This window comes from Lagenorhynchus albirostris, chromosome 10 (assembly GCF_949774975.1).
Source record: "Lagenorhynchus albirostris chromosome 10, mLagAlb1.1, whole genome shotgun sequence".
NCBI classification, from domain to species: domain Eukaryota; kingdom Metazoa; phylum Chordata; class Mammalia; order Artiodactyla; family Delphinidae; genus Lagenorhynchus; species Lagenorhynchus albirostris.
This window is the reverse complement of record NC_083104.1, coordinates 4,265,790-4,284,573: the sequence shown is the minus strand read 5'-3', so window position 1 is coordinate 4,284,573 and position 18,784 is coordinate 4,265,790. Positions and strand designations below refer to the sequence as shown.

The window sequence follows — 18,784 nt, the reverse complement described above, 5'->3', positions numbered from 1 at the left end:
TTCCCTGCTACCACACCTTACTACCACACCAACAGAACTCCAGTATAAGGATGCATTACAGCTAAAAGAGCTACAAAACACAGACTCTAGGGTAGCCCAAAGTCAAGAGAGACAAAAACAGACACTAGAGGAATTTGAAGCCTCTGGGGCCTACAGCTACAGCAAACAAACACAGCTCTACTTCTAGCCAGAATAACATAACCCCTCATAGTAGAGGCTTATTTACCTCAGTTCCTATTACCTAATACAGCCAATAATGTCTCACTTCCAACAAAAAATTTTAAGTGTGCTAAAAAAGGTAAGGGAAAACCCCACAGTCTGATAAGACAAAGCACATATCAGAACCAGATTCAGATATTACACAGATGTTGGTGTTATCAGATAGAAAACTAAATGATTAATATGTTAAAGAGTCCAGTGGTAAAAGTAAATAATATGCAAGGACAGATGGATAATGTCAGCAGAGATAAGGAAACTCTAAGAAAGATTGAAAGGAAATGCTAGAAATAAAAAAGACTAACAAACAATGCCTCTGATGAGCTCATCAGTTGACACAGCCAAGGAAAGAATCAGTGAGTCTGGAGATAGGTCAATAGAAACTTCCCTACTGCAAAGCAGAGGGAAAAAAGAATGAAAAAAAACCAAAAACACCGAATAGAACATCCAAGAACTATGGGACAATTTCAGAAGAGGTAAAACATGCATAATTGGAATACCAGAAGGAGAAAAAAAAATGAGAGACTAAAGAAAAATATTTAAAGTAATAATGGTCAAGAACTTTCCAAAATTAATGACAGTCACTACACCACAGGTCCAGGAAGCTCAGAGAACACCAAGCATAGTATAAATACCAAAAATATACACCTAGGTATATCTTATTCAAACTCTATAAACCAAAGACAAATAAAATCTTGAAAGAAACCAGAAGAAAAAACCATCTTACCTATAGTGGAAAAAAGAGAGCTGACTATTCATCAGAAACCATGCAAGAGGAGAGTGGAGTGAAATAAAGTGTTGAAAGATGCCTCCCAACCCCCAACCTAGAATTCTATATCTGGCAAAATTATCCTTCAAAAGTGAAGGAGAACGTTCTCAGATCAGTAGGAAATGCATCTCATCCACCTTTTGCTTTTCAAGAAATTGAGGTCCAGAGCTCTCAAGTGGCTAAACTAGAAAGGAGTGGATCCCAAAATCTCCTTTTTTTTTTCCTTTTTGCAAGTCAGGTTTTTAATTTTGTTTTTTTTTTTAAGTCAATGTTAGAACTTGCTTAGTTCTAACCCTTCACTTTAAAACTGGAGAAGTTGAGAGAGCAAAACTGACATATTTGAGGTTGAACAGAAAGTTACTAGCCGACTTGGTGTTCAAACTCAGCTCTCCTGAATTATTTCCTACTGTAAGTTTGTTGTCTGAATGATTGAGTTTGATCCTATATAACATATTTTCCCTTGGCGGAGGGGAGAAAGACTTGATTCACAAATCGTGAAAACCTTAACGTTCCAACAGGAGCTTTAACGCTTAGGCGTACGTGCCGGCTCCCACCGCCCCCGCCTAAGGAAAACTCTGCCAGCCAGTACTACAAGTCCCAGGCCGCTCCGCGGCGCGCGCGCTGCCCGCCGGGAAGCGTCTCCTGTGAGTCTGCGCGGGAAGTGGAAATCGGCGCTGAGGAGAAGCGGCGAGAGGGCCGCCCGGGCGGCGTCAGCTTACCTCGTCTCTACGCGCTGCTGGGCTCGCGGCCGGCGGTCCGGCCCCTCCGCCGCAGCTGCCATGTCCATGAAGGGCCGCTTCCCGATACTCCGCACCCTGCAGTACCTGGGCCAGGGGGACATAGTGTTCAAGGAGTCGGTGAAGGTCATGACGGTGAACTACAATACGCACGGGGAATTGGGCGAGGGCGCCAGGTCAGTCCGAGCCGCCGGGTCCCACCAATAACTTGCGAGTCATTGAGACCCGGCGCTGCGCTGGCGCCAGGGCCCCCATTGCACGGACGGGCAGCTGTCCCGGCTTCCACAGCAGAAGAGGACCTCAGGGCCTCGTCGCGCCGGGTGGGGGCGGCACTGACGGGGAGGCCGAAGCCTCCTCAGCCACCCGTGCCCCGCGGGCGGCGCGCGGTCCGGGTGGAGACCAGCCCGGGGCGACCGACCCGCTGGGGTCCGGGCTCTTCCACCTGCTGGCTTTGGGAGAGTTGCTTTTCCTCAGTGTTGCGACCGGGGTGATACCTATGTCTCAGGGCCGATTTGGGGGTGCATGGCAGGGGTAACAGCTGCTGGCATTTATTGAGTCCTCGTACGTGCAGCGCGTTTCTGAATGCTCCTCGTGCACTAGCTCGTTTGATTTCTACAGAAACCTCGCTGTTCTCTTCACTCCAGGGATGAAGGAACGCAGGAGGTTAAGGAACTGGCTTGTCCAGGGTACCATAGTCAGCTGGTGAGGGTTCTCGAAGGACTCGTGACCCTTAGAGTGAAGGGACTGTGAGCTGCGCAGCGGCCCCCGCCCCAACTTCTTAATGCTTTTCAGCCCGCAGCAGAGTCGGGACTCATTGAATGGATTTGCAAGTGAAAGGTTTGAACTGAACCTCGAGGCAGCAGCAGTGCTTTGGGCTTTTCAGGTGTTAGGCATAAATTTACTGAGTGCCTCGTGCTGTTGCTGGGAATTCAAGTCCTGTCTTACAGAAACTTTGGGATTGGGTGTGTGGGATGGATCAGAGTGAGCCTGGAGAGCAACTCCCTGTGGAGGGTGGTCCCACCATGGCGCGGCCTTCAGTGCAGGGCTGTTCAGGAGAGCCAGCAGCTACCCCCTAGCCGTTTGCTTTCCACAGGTCAACGCAAGAACTTGAACCTACTTGGCGTGGGGTCAGCTGGGATGAGGGCTTCCTAGAAGACTCAGTCTTAGGGCTGAATAGGCACCCAGATACTCCTGCATAACCAACTTTGCATCCATCCATCCATCCATCCGCACCAGGAGTCACAGGGCAGAGGCCAGGCAGGTACAAACAAAGGAGAGAGACAGTCTGGATGGGCCTGCAGTAAACTGAAAACGTGCCCTGCCTCACGGGGCCATTCACTGCTTGGCTACATCTTAGCTCTTTGGGCTCCATGGAGAATTTCTGACCTGTCAAGGAGCCAGAAATTCAGATTTTTATGTAAATCTTTGGTTTTTAAATGGTCAGCCAATCAAAATAGGCCTGCACATACTCGCATGCTCAAGTATTTTCATACTCTCTGGGTAAATAGGAGCCAAACAGCCATTCTGTGTTTCACTGTTCCTAGTGATAAGGGCTTGACTGTCCCACCGGTGCCCTTCGGGTTTGAGCCTGTCAGACTTGCTCTTTGTAGCCCCACCGGTCTTTCTTTGCTTGTTCATGTGCCCTCAGCACTTCATCTGGCCCTCCATTCCAAGTGCCAGTGGCCAGTACAGCACCGGGCTAGCAAGTCTTAGGGTATTTGCTGGGTGTGTGGGGAGCTGCCTTATTCAGAGTCTGAGAGCTAAGTTCCTCCTCACCTCTGCCAGGTGTTCTTGCCCTTAAGATGCAATGGGAGAAGTAACAGCTGCTGGAATTTATTGAGTTCTGTGTCCAGCCTTGTGCCTCAGGATCCAGGTGAATTTGATAGTGATGGAGCCCAATGCTCACAGCCCTGATTGTTTGACTTACTGGTCATGTGACCCAGGGCAGTTTACTTTTCTGGCCGTTTTTAAAAAATTAGTTAATTAATTTTTGGCTGCGTTGGGTCTTCATTGCTGCACGCGGGCTTTCTCTAGTTGTGAAGACCTGCATATGTCTTTTTGAATTATGGTTTTCTCTTGGTATATGCCCAGTAGTGGGATTGCTGGGTCATATGGTAATTATTTTTAGTTTTTTAAGGAACCTCCATACTGTTCTCCATATTGGCTGTATCAATTTACATTCTCACCAACAGTGCAAGAGGGTTCCCTTTTCTCCACACCAGCATTTATTGTTTGTAGATTTTCTGATGATGCCCTTTCTAACCCGTGTGAGGTGATACTCATTGTAGGTGATACCTCGTTGTTTTTTTAAAATTTATTTATTTATTTATTTTTGGCTACATTGGGTCTTTGTTGCTGTGCGTGGGCTTTCTCTAGTTCTGGTGAGTGGGGACTACTCTTTGTTGCGGTGTGTGTGCTTCTCACTGCAGTGGCTTCTTGTTGTGGAGCACGGGCTCTAGGCGCACAGGCTTAGTAGTTGTGGTGCACGGGCTTAGTTGCTCTGCGGCATGTGGGATCTTCCCAGGCTCGAATCTGTGTCCCCTGCTTTGGCAGGCAGATTCTTAACCACTGTGCCGCCAGGGAAGCCCCCTCATTGTAGTTTTGATTTGCATTTCTTTAATAATTAGTGATGTTGAGTATCTTTTCATATGCTTCTTGGCCATCTGTAGTCCATTGATTCGTTTGCAAATATTTTCTCCCATTCTGAGGGTTGTCTTTTCGTCTTGTTTATGGTTTCCTTTGCTGTGCCAAAGCTTTTAAGTTTCATTAGGTCCCATTTGTTTATTTTTGTTTTTATTTCCATTACTCTAGGAGGTGGGTCAAAAAAGATCTTGCTGTGTTTTATGTCCAAGAGTGTTCTTCCTATGTTTTCCTCTAAGAGTTTTATAGTGCCTAGTCTTACATTTAGGTCTTTAATCCATTTGGAGTTTATTTTTGTGTATGGTGTTAGGGAGTGCTCTAATTTCATTCTTTTTTTTATATATAAATTTATTTTTTTTTAATTTTTGGTTGTGTTGGGTCTTCGTTGCCACATGTGGGCTTTCTCTGGTTGTGGTGAGCGGGGGCTACTCTCGGTTGCGGTGCACAGGCTTCTCGTTGCAGTGGCTTCTCTTGTGGAGCACGGGCTCTAGGCACAGGGCTTCAGTAGTTGTGGCACGCGGGCTCAGTAGTTGTGGTACGTGAGCTCTAGAGCGCAGGCTCAGTAGTTGTGGTGCACGGGCTTAGTTGCTCCGCGGCATGCGGGAACCTTCCCGGGTCAGGGCTCTAACCCGTGTCCCCTGCATTGGCAGACAGATTCTTAACCACTGCACCACCTGGCAAGCCCTAATTTCATTCTTTTACATGAAGCTGTCCAGTTTTCCCAGCACCACTTATTGAAGAGGCTGTCTTTTCTCCATTGTATATCCTCCAGAGGCAACAACTTTCAACTCTAACCATTTGATTAGAGTTTTACTCCCATATAGTTAAATACCATACTTAGAGAGCTCCTTACTTTCTTAGCTTTAGGCTTTATCTGTTGACTTGTCACTGTGGAAGGCAAGGATTTAGCTCTTCAAGAAGCATTGCTGTTCCCTACCGCAGCACATGCATACTACTTGACGCCCCCCCATCCTCCCAATATAGTCATTTAAGAATTTTGGATAAATCAGTATTCACTGTTAAATTATTATGACTTTGTAAACACTGTACACAGTTGAGTCAAATACTTTGATTATTTTTTCTTTTTGTTTTTGCAGTTTTTTGTTTTCCCTGGAGTTATTGTCATTGCTTTTGTTTTAACTGCAGATTCTGCCCCAATTATGGACATCTCCCCAAGCAAATGTCACACAGTCAGACCTTCTGTTGATCCTATCTTTTTCTTCTTGAGACTAAACTACAAGCTGCTATCTGGACTGGTTGTCCTGCGTTGCCATCATGTTGGCATAAACACTGAGGCACACAGCAGTAACTTGCTCTGGGTTATATACAGCTGGGAAGTGGTGAAGCCAGGCAACCACGCTTCTACCCGCGTACGACTCGCACCTTTCCATCGTCTGGTATGGGGAGCAGGGTGGCAGCAGGAAGCAGAGAATGCATTTAAATTCGGGTCATTGGGGAGGCTTTAATCAAGAGACTAATTGCAAAGGTGCAGGCAGGATCTTAACCACTGTGCCACCAGGGAAATCCCTTGCAAAGGTTTTAATGTAATCAAATTTATCTGTGTTTTAAACCTTCTGAGTTTAGAGGTTTCTCCACTCCTTGATTGTAAAAGTATTCCCCATGTTTGTTTTCATGGTTTCATTTATTTTTAAATTGTGGTATAATTTACATAAAGTGCTCACCTGTAGATACACAGCTTCTCATATGAGTACACTGTGCAGCTGTCACACCAGTCAAGACCGAGGACATTTCATGGTTTCATTTTTATATTTATACTTCTGTTTTGGTGAGTTTTAGGCTAATATGCAACATGAGGTAGGAATATAGATTTCTTTTCCCTAAAATGACAAACCAAGAGTCCCAACACCCACATTCAGACAACACGTTAGTGGATTCCTGAGACCTGCTTTTCCTACCTCCACCTTTTCGCGGGGGGGGCAGGGTCCTCTTAGAATCTGATGAGAGTTCTGGACTTTCTCTTTAGAAGAACATACAGGTGCATACAATTTTAGGTTAAAAACTCTCATGGGCTTAATTTCTTCTGTTTTGCAGGAAATTCGTGTTTTTCAACATACCTCAGATCCAGTATAAGAACCCCTGGGTACAGATCATGATGTTTAAGAACATGACGCCAACACCCTTCCTGCGGTTCTATTTAGGTGAGCGCAGGGCCCTTTGCCATGGCCCAGGCCTGACTTGCCTCCCATGTTCCTCCTGTGTGGCAGTCAGCGGGGGCTGAGATGGGAGCACTTGTAAACCTACGTTGGTCCTGTCACCTTGGCTGTTATACCTGGCACACAGTGACTGCACAGATCTGGTTTGTCCCTCTCCAGCCGCATCTCCTGTTGCTGCCACATCTCCTACATATGCCTCATGTCATATGGGCTAGTCTTTCCAAATTCCCTTGCTGCACTGTGCTTTGTTGCCTTTGCTCATGTCGGTTCCTTTGCTGGAAATCCCCTTTCTACTTTTCTTTGCTTAATTAAAAAATAAATCCTTTGGGACTCAGCTTGGGCACCATTTCACTCAGGAAACCTTACCTACACCTTAGATTGGACTCTCCCTTCTCTCAGGGCACGTCTCTCAGTGCTGGCCACATTCTCTTGAACAGTGTATGTGTCTGCGTGTGTCCTCTATGGACCATATGCATTTACATGATGCTCTCCTGTCCCTGTGAGGAGCAAACAGAAGATGTATTCAGTTAAATTGGGCTCAGTGCCTGGAAGTCAGAAGACCATATATTCTAGCCCAACTCTCTACTCAGTCATTCTGATCCTGAGCGAGTAATGTTCCCACTTACATATTTCTAGGGGAAGGCAAAACATCTTCCTTACACGGTTACGAGAATCAAATGAAGTATAGACTGGGAAATTCGTCAGGAAAGAAAATGATGATGTTCTTTCATTCGTTCAGCAAATACGTATCAAGTTCCTGTTAGGACCCAGGCACTGTTCTAGGTGCTTGGGGTGTCAGGGGGCCATACAAACAAAGATCTCTAGCCTTGTAGAGATGATATTCCAGCAGGAGGAGATAGAATGAACAAGAAACTCAATAACATGGTTTGTTAGAAGATGAGTGCTATGGAGAAAAGAAAAATAGAGCAAGGTGGAGGCGAGGAGAATGGTGGTCGTTGGCAATTTCGTGTATATATTTCGTGTTGGCGTTTTAAAAAATTAACTTTATTGAGGTATAATTTACCCATAATAAAATGGACAGGTCTCACGTGCATGGAGTGATGAGTTCTGATAGATGTGACGGGCCTGTGTCACTGTTTCCCAGTGAAGACCCAAAAAGTCTCCCAGTATTGCTTTCCAGTTCCCAGTCCCAAGAGGGGCAACCACTGTTAGCAGTTCTTTTTTTTTTTTTTGGCCGCACTGTACAGCTTGTGGAATTTTAGTTCCCCGACCAGGGATTGAACCCAGGCCCTCATCAGTGAGCACAGTCCTAACCACTGGGGCCGCCAGGGAATTCCCTCTGTTAGCAGTTCTTTCACCATAGACTAGTTAGTTTTGTTTCAGAACCTAATATAGAATCTCACAGTATACGTTCTTTTGTGTCTGGTTTTCACTTGTCTTTTTGAGATTCATCCACGTTATGTGTATCAGTAGCTTACTCATTTTTATTGCTGCATAGTGCTCCATTATCAGAACATACCACAGTTTATCCATTTATTTGTTGATGAACATTTGGGTTTTCTATAGATGCCAAGACAGAGCTACAAGTATGAGGTTTATTGGAGATGGGGGGCAGGCAGGGAGTCTTCAGATGGCAAAGCACGTCTGACATCTCTGGAAGGAGGTCTGGCCAGGAGACGCCTCAGATGAGAAAGTCGGGGCTGGTCGGTAGGAAGCTCTGGCTGCGTGTTGGGCAGAAGCGGCAGGTCCTGGACGTGGACCTGGGAGAGCTGGGTGGGCTTGGCTCTGCTGCTGCTGCAGCGGGTCTCAGAGACTCCTGCAAGGAGGGTCTTGCTCGAGGTGGGTGTTAGCGGCTGCCTGCCGAGGGTGGTTTTGGGAAGGTGCATGTCGCTGTGGACCTAGGTGTTCAGTTCTCCTGGGCACAGGCTCAGGATGGGCTTGCTGGGCCACAGAATAGGCACGTGACCTTAGAAACCACCCAGACAGGCCTCCAAAATGGTTATGCCATTTGTCTCTGCAGTCCACAGGGTGAGGGGTCCTGCTGGCCCCCCATCCTCACCCAAACTGGTCCTATTGCTCATCTGCATTTCCTGTGGCTGCTGTAAGATCACCACGAGGTTGGTGGCTTAAAGCAATACAGATTTCTCATCTTAGTTTTGTAGGTTTGAAGTCCCACATGGGCTAAAATCAAGGTGTTCGCAGAGCCTTCCTTCCTGGAGGCGCTAGGGATGAATCCATTTCCATGCCTTTTCCAGCTTCTAGAGGCCCCCACATTCTTAATTTATTTATTTTTAAATTCTTTCTTTCTGTCTTATTTTTGGCTGTGTTGGGTCTAAGTTGCTGCACGTGGGCTTTCTCTAGTTTCGGCGAGTGGGGGCTGCTTTTCTTTGTGGTGCGTGGGCTTCTCATTGCGGTGGCTTTTCTTGTTACGGAGCATGGGCTCTAGGCGTGTGGGCTTCAGTAGTTGTGGCTCGCGGGCTGTAGAGCACAGGCTCAGTAGTTGTGGTGCATGGGCTTAGTTGCTCTGCGGCATGTGGGATCTTCCCAGACCAGGGCTTGAACTCGTGTCCCCTGCATGGGCAGGCGGATCCTTAACCACTGCGCCACGAGGGAAGCCCGAGACCCCTACATGCTTTGGCTCGTGGTCCCTTCCTCCATCCTCGAAGCCAGCTGTGTTCGTGTCTGGCCCACTCCAACAGTCACACGTCCCTCTGACCACAGCCCAGGAGGGTCTCCAACTTTAAGGACCTTGTGATTAATGGGACTGTAAGATTATCCAGGAGAATCTCCCCATTTCTGGGTCCTTAGGTATAATTTCTTCTGCAGAGGCCCCTTGGCCACGTCAGGTGTCATATTCACAAGTTCTGGGGGACTAGGTGGGGGTATCTTTGGGGGCCATTCTTGTCATCACATAAGTCTTTTCAGCCATTCCAGTGCCTGTGTATCTCCTTGACATTTTAATTTGCATTTCCCTGTATCTTTCCATGTGCTTATTGGCCATTCATTTATTTCTTTTGTAAAGAGTCTGTTTGGATCTTTCGTCCATTAAAAAAAAAAAAGTGGGGGGCTTCCCTGGTGGCGCAGTGGTTGAGAGTCCACCTGCCAATGCAGGGGACACGGGTTTGTGCCCCGGTCTGGGAAGATCCCACATGCCGCGGAGCGGCTGGGCCCGTGAGCCATGGCCACTGAGCCTACGCGTCCGGAGCCTGTGCTCCGCAACGGGAGAGGCCACAACAGTGAGAGGCCTGCGTACCGCAAAAAAAAAAAAAAAAAAAAGTGGGGGCTCTTTTCTTGTTGAGTTGTTCATATATTCTGTATTCGGTTCCTTTGTGAGATGTATTGTGAATATTTTCTGTCTGTGGCTGCCTTTTCATCTTCTTAATGGTGTCTTTTGAAGAGCAGAAATTTTAATTTTGATGAATTCCATCTTATCAGTTGTTTTCTTTTATGTTTAGTACTTTTTATGTCCTGTCCAAGAAATCTCTGCCTACCCCAAAGTCACAAAGATTTTTCTCCTGTGTTTCAAAACTGGGAGAGTCCTAGATTTACATTTAGGTCTATGATCTCGTTATTTGTGTATTAAGTGAGATAAGGATTGAGGTTCATTTTAGGTGTTTTAGATTTGGGATATTCAGCTGTTATAGCACCATTTGTTGAAAGACAGTGCTTCCCCTTATTTAATTTCCTTGGCACCTTTGTCAGAAAAATTGACCATGAATGGATAAACAAAATCCATACATTCACTCAGTGGAATATTATTCAGCCATGAAAAGAAATGAAGTACTGGCACATGCTACAACACGAATGAACCTTGAAAACATGCCAACGGAAAGAAGGCAGATGCAAAAGGCCATATAGTGTATGATTCCATTTGTGTGAGGTGTCCAGAACAGACAAAGCCATAGGGATAGGAAGTGGTTGTCAGGGGCTGGGGCTGGGGTGGTGTGGGGAATAGGAAGTGACTGCTTAATGGGTACAGGGTTTCTGTTTGGAGTCATGAGAAAGTGCTGGAACCTAGATAGTGGTGATGGATGCACAACATTGTGAAGGCATTAAAAACCACCAAATTTTACACTTTAAGCTGGTTAAAATGGGAGAATTCCCTAGAGGTCCAGTGGTTAGGACTCCGTGCTTTCACTGCCAAGGGAGCGGGTTTAATCCCTGGTCAGGGAACTGAGATCCTGCAAGCTGCATGGCACAGCAAAAAAAAAGAAGTATAATTGATGTACAGTAATATTATGTAAGTTACAGGTGTACAATATAGTGATTCACAATTTTTAAAGGTTATACTCCATTTATAGTTGTTATAAAATATTGGCTATATTCCCCATATTGTACAGTATATCTTTGTAGCTTATTTTATATATAATAAATATATATATAATAGTTTGTACCTCTTACTCCCCTACCCTTATGTTTCCCCTCCCTCCTTCCCTCTCCCCACTGGTAACCACTAGTTTGTTCTATCTGTGAGTCTGCTTCTTTTTTGTTATATTCAGAAGTCTGTTGTATTTTTTAGGTTCCAAAAATAAGTGCTATCATACAGTATTTGTCTTTCTCTGTCTGACTTAATTTCACTTAGCATAATGCCCTCCAAGTCCATCTATGTTGCTGCAGATGGAAAATTTCATTCTTTTTTATGGCTAAGTAATATCCCATTGTGTGTGTGTGTATAGTACATCTTTATGCATTCATCTGTTGATGGGCATTTAGGATGCTTCCATAGCTTGGCAGTTATAAATAATGCTGCTTTAAATATTGGGGTGCATGTATCTTTTTGAATTAGTGTGGTTTTTTTTGGGTATATACTCAGGAGTGGAATTGCTGGGTCATGTGGTGGTTCTATTTTTAGTTTTTTGAGAAACCTCCATACTGCACCGGTATACATTCCCACCAACTGTGTACAAGGGTCCCCTTTTCTCCACATCCTCACCAACCTTTGTTATTTGTGGTCTTTTTGATGAATGCCATTCTGACAGGTGTGAGGTGATATATGTCATTGTGGTTTTTTGAGTTGCATTTCCCTGATGATTAGGTATCTTGAGCATCTTTTAATGTGCTTGTTGGCCATCTGCATTTCCTTTTGGAAAAATGTCTATGCAGTTCTCCTGCCCATCTTTTAATCAGGTGAAGTATTTATTTATTTACTTGGCTGTGCCAGGTGTTTGTTGCCACAAACTTTTAGTTGCAGCATGCGAACTCTTAGTTGCAGCATGTGGGCTCTAGTTCCCTGACTAGGGATCGAACCTGGGCCCCTTGCATTGGGAGCACAGAGTCTTAATCACTGGACCACCAGGGAAGTCCCTCATTTTGTTTTATGTTTTCCTTTGCTGTACAGAAGCTTTTTTTTTTTTTTTTTTTTTTTTTGGCGGTACGCAGGCCTCTCACTGTTGTGGCCTCTCCCATCGCGGAGCACAGGCTCCAGACGCGTAGGCCCAGCGGCCATGGCTCACGGGCCCAGCTGCTCCGCGGCATGTGGGATCTTCCCGGACCGGGGCATGAACCCGTGTCCCCTGCATCGGCAGGCGGACTCGCAACCACTGCGCCACCAGGGAAGCCCCTGTACAGAAGCTTTTAAATTTAATTAGGTCCCATTTGTTTATTTTTGCTTTTATTTCCTTTGTTTTAGGAGACAGGTCTCCCCAAAATATTGCTGCAATTTATTTCAAAGAGTGTTCTATGTTTTTTCTAGGAATTTTATGGTAGCTAGTGTTTATATTTAGGTCTTTAATCCATATTATTTTTGTAGATGGTGTTAGAAAATGTTTTAATTTCATTCTTTTACATGTAGGTGTCCAGTTTTCTCAGCACCACTTATTGAAGAGAGTGTCTTTTCTCTATTGTATGTTCTTGCCTTCTTTCTGGTAGATTAATTGACCATAAATGCGTGGGTTTATTTCTAGGCTCCCTGTTCTGTTCCACTGGTCTATGTGTCTGGTTTTTTTTGTGCCAGTACCTTGCAGTTTTGAATACTGTAGCTTTCTGGTGTAGTCTGAAGTCAGAGAGCATGATTCCTCCAGCTCTGTTCTTCTTTCTTAAGATTGTTTTGGCTATTCGAGTTTATTTCTGAACTCTTCATCCTCTTTAACTGAGCTGTATGTCTGTCCTTATGCTAATAGCACACTGTCTTAGTTTTTGTATTTCCTAATATGTCTTAAGATCAGGAAGTGTAAATCCAACTTTGTTCCCCACCCCCCCCTTTTTTTTCCAAGATTAATTTGGCCCTTGTAGGTTCTTTGCATTTCCATTCTGACTTTAAATCTGCTTGCCAGTTTCTAGAAAAAAAGCTTGCTGGGATTTTGTTCGGAATTATAGATCACTGAGGATAATGGACATTTAAAAAAAATAAATTTATTTTTGGCTGCACTGGGTCTTCGTTGCTATGCACTGGCTTTCTCTAGTTGCGGCGAGCGGGGGCTACTCTTCGTTGTGGTGCGTGGGCTTCTCATTGCAGTGGCTTCTCTTGTTGCGGAGCATGGGATCTAGGCACGCGGGCTCAGTAGTTGTGGTGCACAGGCTTAGTTGCTCCGTGGCATTTGGCATCTTCCTGGACCAGGGCTCGAACCCTTGTCCCCTGCATTGGCAGGTGGATTCTTAATCACTGCGCTGCCAGGGAAGTCCCTGGACATTTTAATAATATTGAGTATGTTTTGTGACTACTGTAAATGGTATTTTTAAAATTTTCGTTTTTCAGTTCTTTGGTTAGCACCAAACAACTTTGTAGAAGTACCGCTGATTTTGTACATGGGCCTTGTGTCTTGCAATCTTGGTAATTCATATTTCTAGAAGTTTTTATTTTCTAAATTCCTTAGGATTTTCTACATACAGTCATTACATCTGCAAATAAAATTCTTCCTTTCCAATCATTTAATTATTTTTGTGTGTGTCTTAATTCACTAGCTGATGTGGCTGTAAAATTTTGCATTTTTACTAGTAATTTAGGAAAGTTCCAGCTACTCTGCGTCCTCACTAGCACTTGGTATTGTGTTTAAAAAAATTTTAGCCACCTTAATATCTCACTGTAGTTTTATTTTGTATTTTCCTAATGACTGATGATATTGAGTATCTTTTCATGTGCTTATTATTATCCATTTTTGTTGTTGTTAAATGTTTATTCAGATATTTTGCCCATTTTTTCTTTGGATTGTCTTTTTGACATTGAATTGTGAGAGTTCTTTAGTCAGGCTACAGGTCCTTTATCAGATATATGCTCTTCTTCCTCACTGAGTTGTCTTGTCATCTTTGCTGAAAATAAGTTGACCATAAATTTAGTAAGAGTTTATTTCTAGACTCAGTTCAGTTCCATTGCTCTAGGCTGTTCTTTTGCTCAGTACCACACAGACTTGATTACTGTAGCCTGTGGTAAAATTGAAATTGGGAAGTGAATGTTCGCCCATTTTCTTGTTTGTCAAGGTTGTTTTGGCTGTTTTGGGTCCTCTGCATTAATTTTAGGCTCAATTTTTCAGTTTTCTACAAAAACACCTGCTAGGATTTTTGATAGGGATTGACTGAATCCATAGACTGATTTGGGGAGGATTGCCATCTTAACAATATTAAATCTTTCTATCCATGAACATGGAGTTTCTATTTAAAATAGTATGCATGCTTTTGTACATACCTAAAGTTTATGTGTGCTCACATCTAAAGAAATACGGAAAAAGGGCAGCATAATTGGTTACATAAACACTTGTTTGACCATTAAAATGTTTCTCCTCTAAAAGCAAATCCCAAATCACCACCATTTGAGGCCAGGGAGTGCCTTGCTGTGTTCTCAGCTTTCTTTCCCTCTTCCTCCTGTTTCCAGATTCCGGGGAGCAAGTCCTTGTGGACGTGGAGACCAAGAGCAATAAGGAGATCATGGAGCACATCAAAAAGATTCTGGGGAAGAATGAGTGAGTTGTTGGGCTTGACCTGGAGAGGTGCAAACGTCTTGGCCCAGAGATTTGAGAGGGAGGAGATGGGCGTGCTGGGAGGGGTGTTGAGAGGGCGGACTCTGGCAGGAGCCTCGGATGCTGACCAGAGAGTGGGCCGGAGTCTGTGCGCCTGAACCTCTGAGCTGCAGCTCCCTGCACCGTGAAGACAAAGATGGTCCTTTCCTCCTGGGTCCACGGGAAGCTGAGAGGCATCTGAAATGTGCGCCCTTGTGGCTGTGACCATGTCCCTCTTGGGGAATCTCAACTTGGAGCTAGTGGGTGACCAACCCCAGGGCCTGCTGTGACATATTCCTTTTCTTCCCATGAATGGAGGGAGGGAAGATGGGAAAGTCTGTCTTGAGAAAGCGCACGAAGGCACTTCGGGCCCCTTGGTCCTGATTGCCTGTCCTCAGAGCTGGGGTCACCCCTTGCTACCCTTCACCAGGGTGCAGGCCTTCCTGCGCACTCCCAAGCCCCGGAGGCCCGGGGGGAGTAGGGAGCAGCGTAGGAGGTCTCCCTGGCAGATGCTGGGGCTCACGGCTGAGAAGTCCCCCACTTCCCAGCAGCTTGGAGCTGTGTCACCCACGCCTTGTTGCTGTCTGTGTTCTTTGGCAGGGAAACCCTCGAGAGAGAGGAGCAGGAGAAAAAACAGCTTTCTCACCCAGCCCACTTTGGTCCCCGAAAGTATTGCCTGCGGGAGTGCATCTGTGAGGTGGAGGGGCAGGTGCCCTGCCCGGGCCTGGTGCCATTGCCCAGGGAAATGACAGGGAAGTACAAAGCAGCTCTGAAAGCCAGTGCCCAAGACTGAGGCCCCAGAAAAGCCCCTGGTCCTATTCCCCGAAAGACTGAAAATCTCTTTGCAATAAAAGGGTCTCCTTTACACACTTGTGTAAAAGTGTATGGGGGGGGGAGGGGAGGAGTTGGGCTGTAGCCAAGCTGCCCAGTGAACACCCTGCGCCATCAGGGCAATAAATGCTTCAGGATCACTGAGCAGTGTGGCATGAATCCGGTCTGATAGGCCTTTGTAGGGAGGGAAGGTGTAAGGCCGCAGCCTGGTGACATCTTGTCTCAGTCCTGCAGCCCTTTCCTGGTCTCTACTGGCTTCGACTCTTCTTCCAGGCCTTGCTCTGGAGAATAATGAAGAACTGCCGCGTCGCGGTCTGGCCGGAGCTGTCTGGCTGGTGGTATAGACGTCCTCTCCAGTCAGGCTCTTTGGGATTTTTCAGAAATCCCAGGGCAAGCCTGTGTGCAGCGCTCGCTTTTTAAACTAAAGCCAACTGACCACTGGGGCGAGGCTGTGCCAGAGGCCAAGAGGTCCCAGTGGAGGCTCAGACCTGTCTCCCTGGCAAGGAGAGGGCGCCCCCTGGTGGAGGGCGCTACCCTCTGGCTTGGTCAGCCTTCATTTACTGAGGTTTGGAAGAGGGTGTGAGGTGTCACTGGGGGTCTGCCTGGGAGTTCTTTCCTCACAGGACACTGATGTTGCTGTCACTTCAGTTGTATTGGTTTCATTCCTCAGGAGACACCAGGGCCCTCTAGGGTCACCTTAAGATTAGGTTTACTTGGTCAGGAGTGAAGGACTTGGGCTGAAGCCAAAAGCTCCCTGTGAGATGGGAAGAAAGGTAGTCCTTGTCCCAGTGTGCGACTGGGATGTTTTATGTAAGTGTTGCAGACTACCTCATTAAATTGGGGGAAGTTTGGCTCCTTTCACATATGGTGCTCAGGTTATGTGATTTTGTACCAGACCTGTGTTCGGGGTGATGGTGTAAACGTCGGGGTTGGGGGGAGGTGGGCATGTGGGTCTGATGTATAATGGGTAGCTGTCCTGAATGACCACAGGCTTATGAGGGTTGTTTAACTGAAATTCAACACTTTGGTGCTCTCTCCCCCGTCACCATTTCCGAGGGCGGCTAGAAAAACCTGTCCCCCATCCTAATCCCTCCCTGGGTGCTGGTCTCAGTTCCTGCCATGTTTCTGATACTGCTCCCAGCTGGTGGCAGCCATGGCCTTCACAGTGGCTGAATGGCCTTTTCAGAAAGAGTTGGTTCCTCTTGGCCTTGTCTCCAGAGCTAGTGAGACAGAAGGACTTACAGAAATGGCCCTTCCCTCCATGGTCCACAGGGCGCCCCCAGGGTTGCTAAATAGGAGGATCGCCCTGAACTAAGCTAGTTTTTGACCCCTCTTTAGAGAGAGAATAAATGTCCAGTGCCTGACACGATGGTGCTGCTGTTACTGTTTGCGTGGACTATTTTATAGGTAGCAGGTAACATGCATGGAGATAAACACCACTGGGGGGCATTATTCCTTTGTCATCTATTTCCTACTTTATTAGTGGTAAAAAGATGGGTTTAAATTTACAAAAATGGGAAGAAATTAGTAGAGAAGATTGCTATGAGGATCTTTTTTTTTAATTTTATTTTTTTATATAGCAGGTTCTTATTAGTTACCATTTTATATAAGTGTATATGTCAATCCCAGTCCTCTCATATGAGGATCTTGTAATTGACACATTTTCTTAATTCTGTCTGCATAAGCAGTGTTCACCAGATGGTTTTTGGCCTTGTTCTACTGAAGTGACCAGTTTTCTTCTCATCTTGAGTTCTACCTGGCAAAGCCACTTAAAGCTATTTGGCTGCCTGTGGGTTCTGCCATGAATCTGACTTTGGACCTTAGAATCCTCATCTGTAAAATGAGAGGTCAGATGACATAATGAGCAAGTTCTAAACTTCTGAAACTTTAAGAAGACGTTTTTACCCTGGATAGCAAATATCCTTACAGGAAGCGTCTGCCGGTTTGAGGCCTGGCTCTGTGCACATTTGTCTGTGCCAGCGATCTGTGCGTCCGGAGGCCCAAGCTGTGCTCTGCTCTGCTCCAGGAAAGTCTGCGTGGCTTCTGGACACCATACCAAGGAGTGGCTCCACTGGGAGGACGCAGAGGGGATGGTCCCGCCAGCATTTTCGTTAAAGGTATTTACAATCCAGTGGACCAATCAAATGGACCATCAAGGGCTAAGTCACTTTTGGGCAAGGCTAAGGTGGGGTGCAAGCTGTAGGGGTCTGACGACCAGGGTGCCTCCTTGCCACCTACCTGGGGTTCAGGCAGAGCATTCTGGGTGCCTCTGGGGGTCAGGCGTTACCGATGTTACTATTACGAGGAGAAATGAGGAGCAGGATGCACATTAGTTTTTAATTCACTTTAATAGTATAAACCTCTTTTAGGTAGTAGTATTAAGCCACAACAATAATGCCACATTGAAACAGCATTTAATAAAATGCATAAAGCTAACTCATGCACTGCAATACTCTATATACAAACACAACAATGCAAATTCTTCGAGACTGAAGACATTGATTAGATATAAAATTCAGTTTAAAAAGAACATGCTGTTTTTTAAATGCCATCGCATAAACAAAGCTGATTTCAAGCTATACAGCTTTCGACAGATTTTAAACCTGGAATTAAAATGTGATGGCATAAACAATATTTTCTATATTGTGAAGGGCAGAGGTTACAGAAACGGTCCCAAAAATCTAACACCCAAATTTTCCTTTAACACACTTCTTTTGAAAGGGCTGGTAGTGCAGCTACATTTTAACAGACAGCTCCAAACTATAGGTAAAAACTATGGTTTGTACTATGAAAATGTGCAGTTTTCAGTTATAAAACTAGTTGAACACTGGTTTACAAGATAATTGGGAGAACGGAGAGAGTGTAGAAAAATACTCCAGCACTTGAGTTGTGTGTGGCAGCAGCATTTAGAATCCATGAGTGCTCTGGTTGTTAAAATGATAATTGACTACACTTTCCTAAAGAAAAGCCATTTTTAATGTAAAGACTACCATTGCTAATTGTTATCCAAGTGTTAAGCTTTATCACAGTCTGTCAATCGATAAATATTGCTGAGCCTTTTTTCCCAGCATTTCAGAATTATTATTGGCTTCTTAACTGAAAGTATAGCTGGGCATTAAAAATATCTCAGACATTCCTCACCCCCAAGATACTTTTTTTAAACTCACAGTTTAATTATTCTTAGATTAAAGTTAAGGTAAATAGCCCCAAAGGAACACTTTTAAGGATTCATTTAGAGACTGTCAGGCTTCCACTTGTTTTAACTGGAGAGCCACGTTCAAATAGTGCGATTGTCACGACAGGCAAGGACACGGGAAAGGTCGAACAATCACTGTGGGATGAGGCCAGTGAAGTAGCAGGAGCTTTTGTCACATCAAAGCTATGGGAAGCTGAAGGCTAAACGACCCACCATCTCACAAAAGGCACCGAGTACTGTGGTCTCAATGAAGTATTTTCAAACATTTCAGTAAGCTTATTTTTTTTAAAAAGTAACCTGTGGATTACGTGAGTTTTTGCAGTTATCCAGTG

General features: G+C 45.3%; 1 protein-coding gene across 1 annotated transcript; it reads left to right on the top strand.

Moving 5' to 3' along the window:
• Positions 1–1,629: 1,629 nt before the first annotated feature.
• Positions 1,630–15,290, top strand: MRPS25 (mitochondrial ribosomal protein S25). The gene is made up of 4 exons (XM_060161092.1): positions 1,630–1,898; positions 6,415–6,521; positions 14,302–14,389; positions 15,026–15,290. Exons 1-4 carry the CDS (start codon positions 1,765–1,767, stop codon positions 15,216–15,218), a joined length of 522 nt encoding a protein of 173 aa, XP_060017075.1. The 5' UTR covers positions 1,630–1,764; the 3' UTR covers positions 15,219–15,290.
• Positions 15,291–18,784: the final 3,494 nt, after the last annotated feature.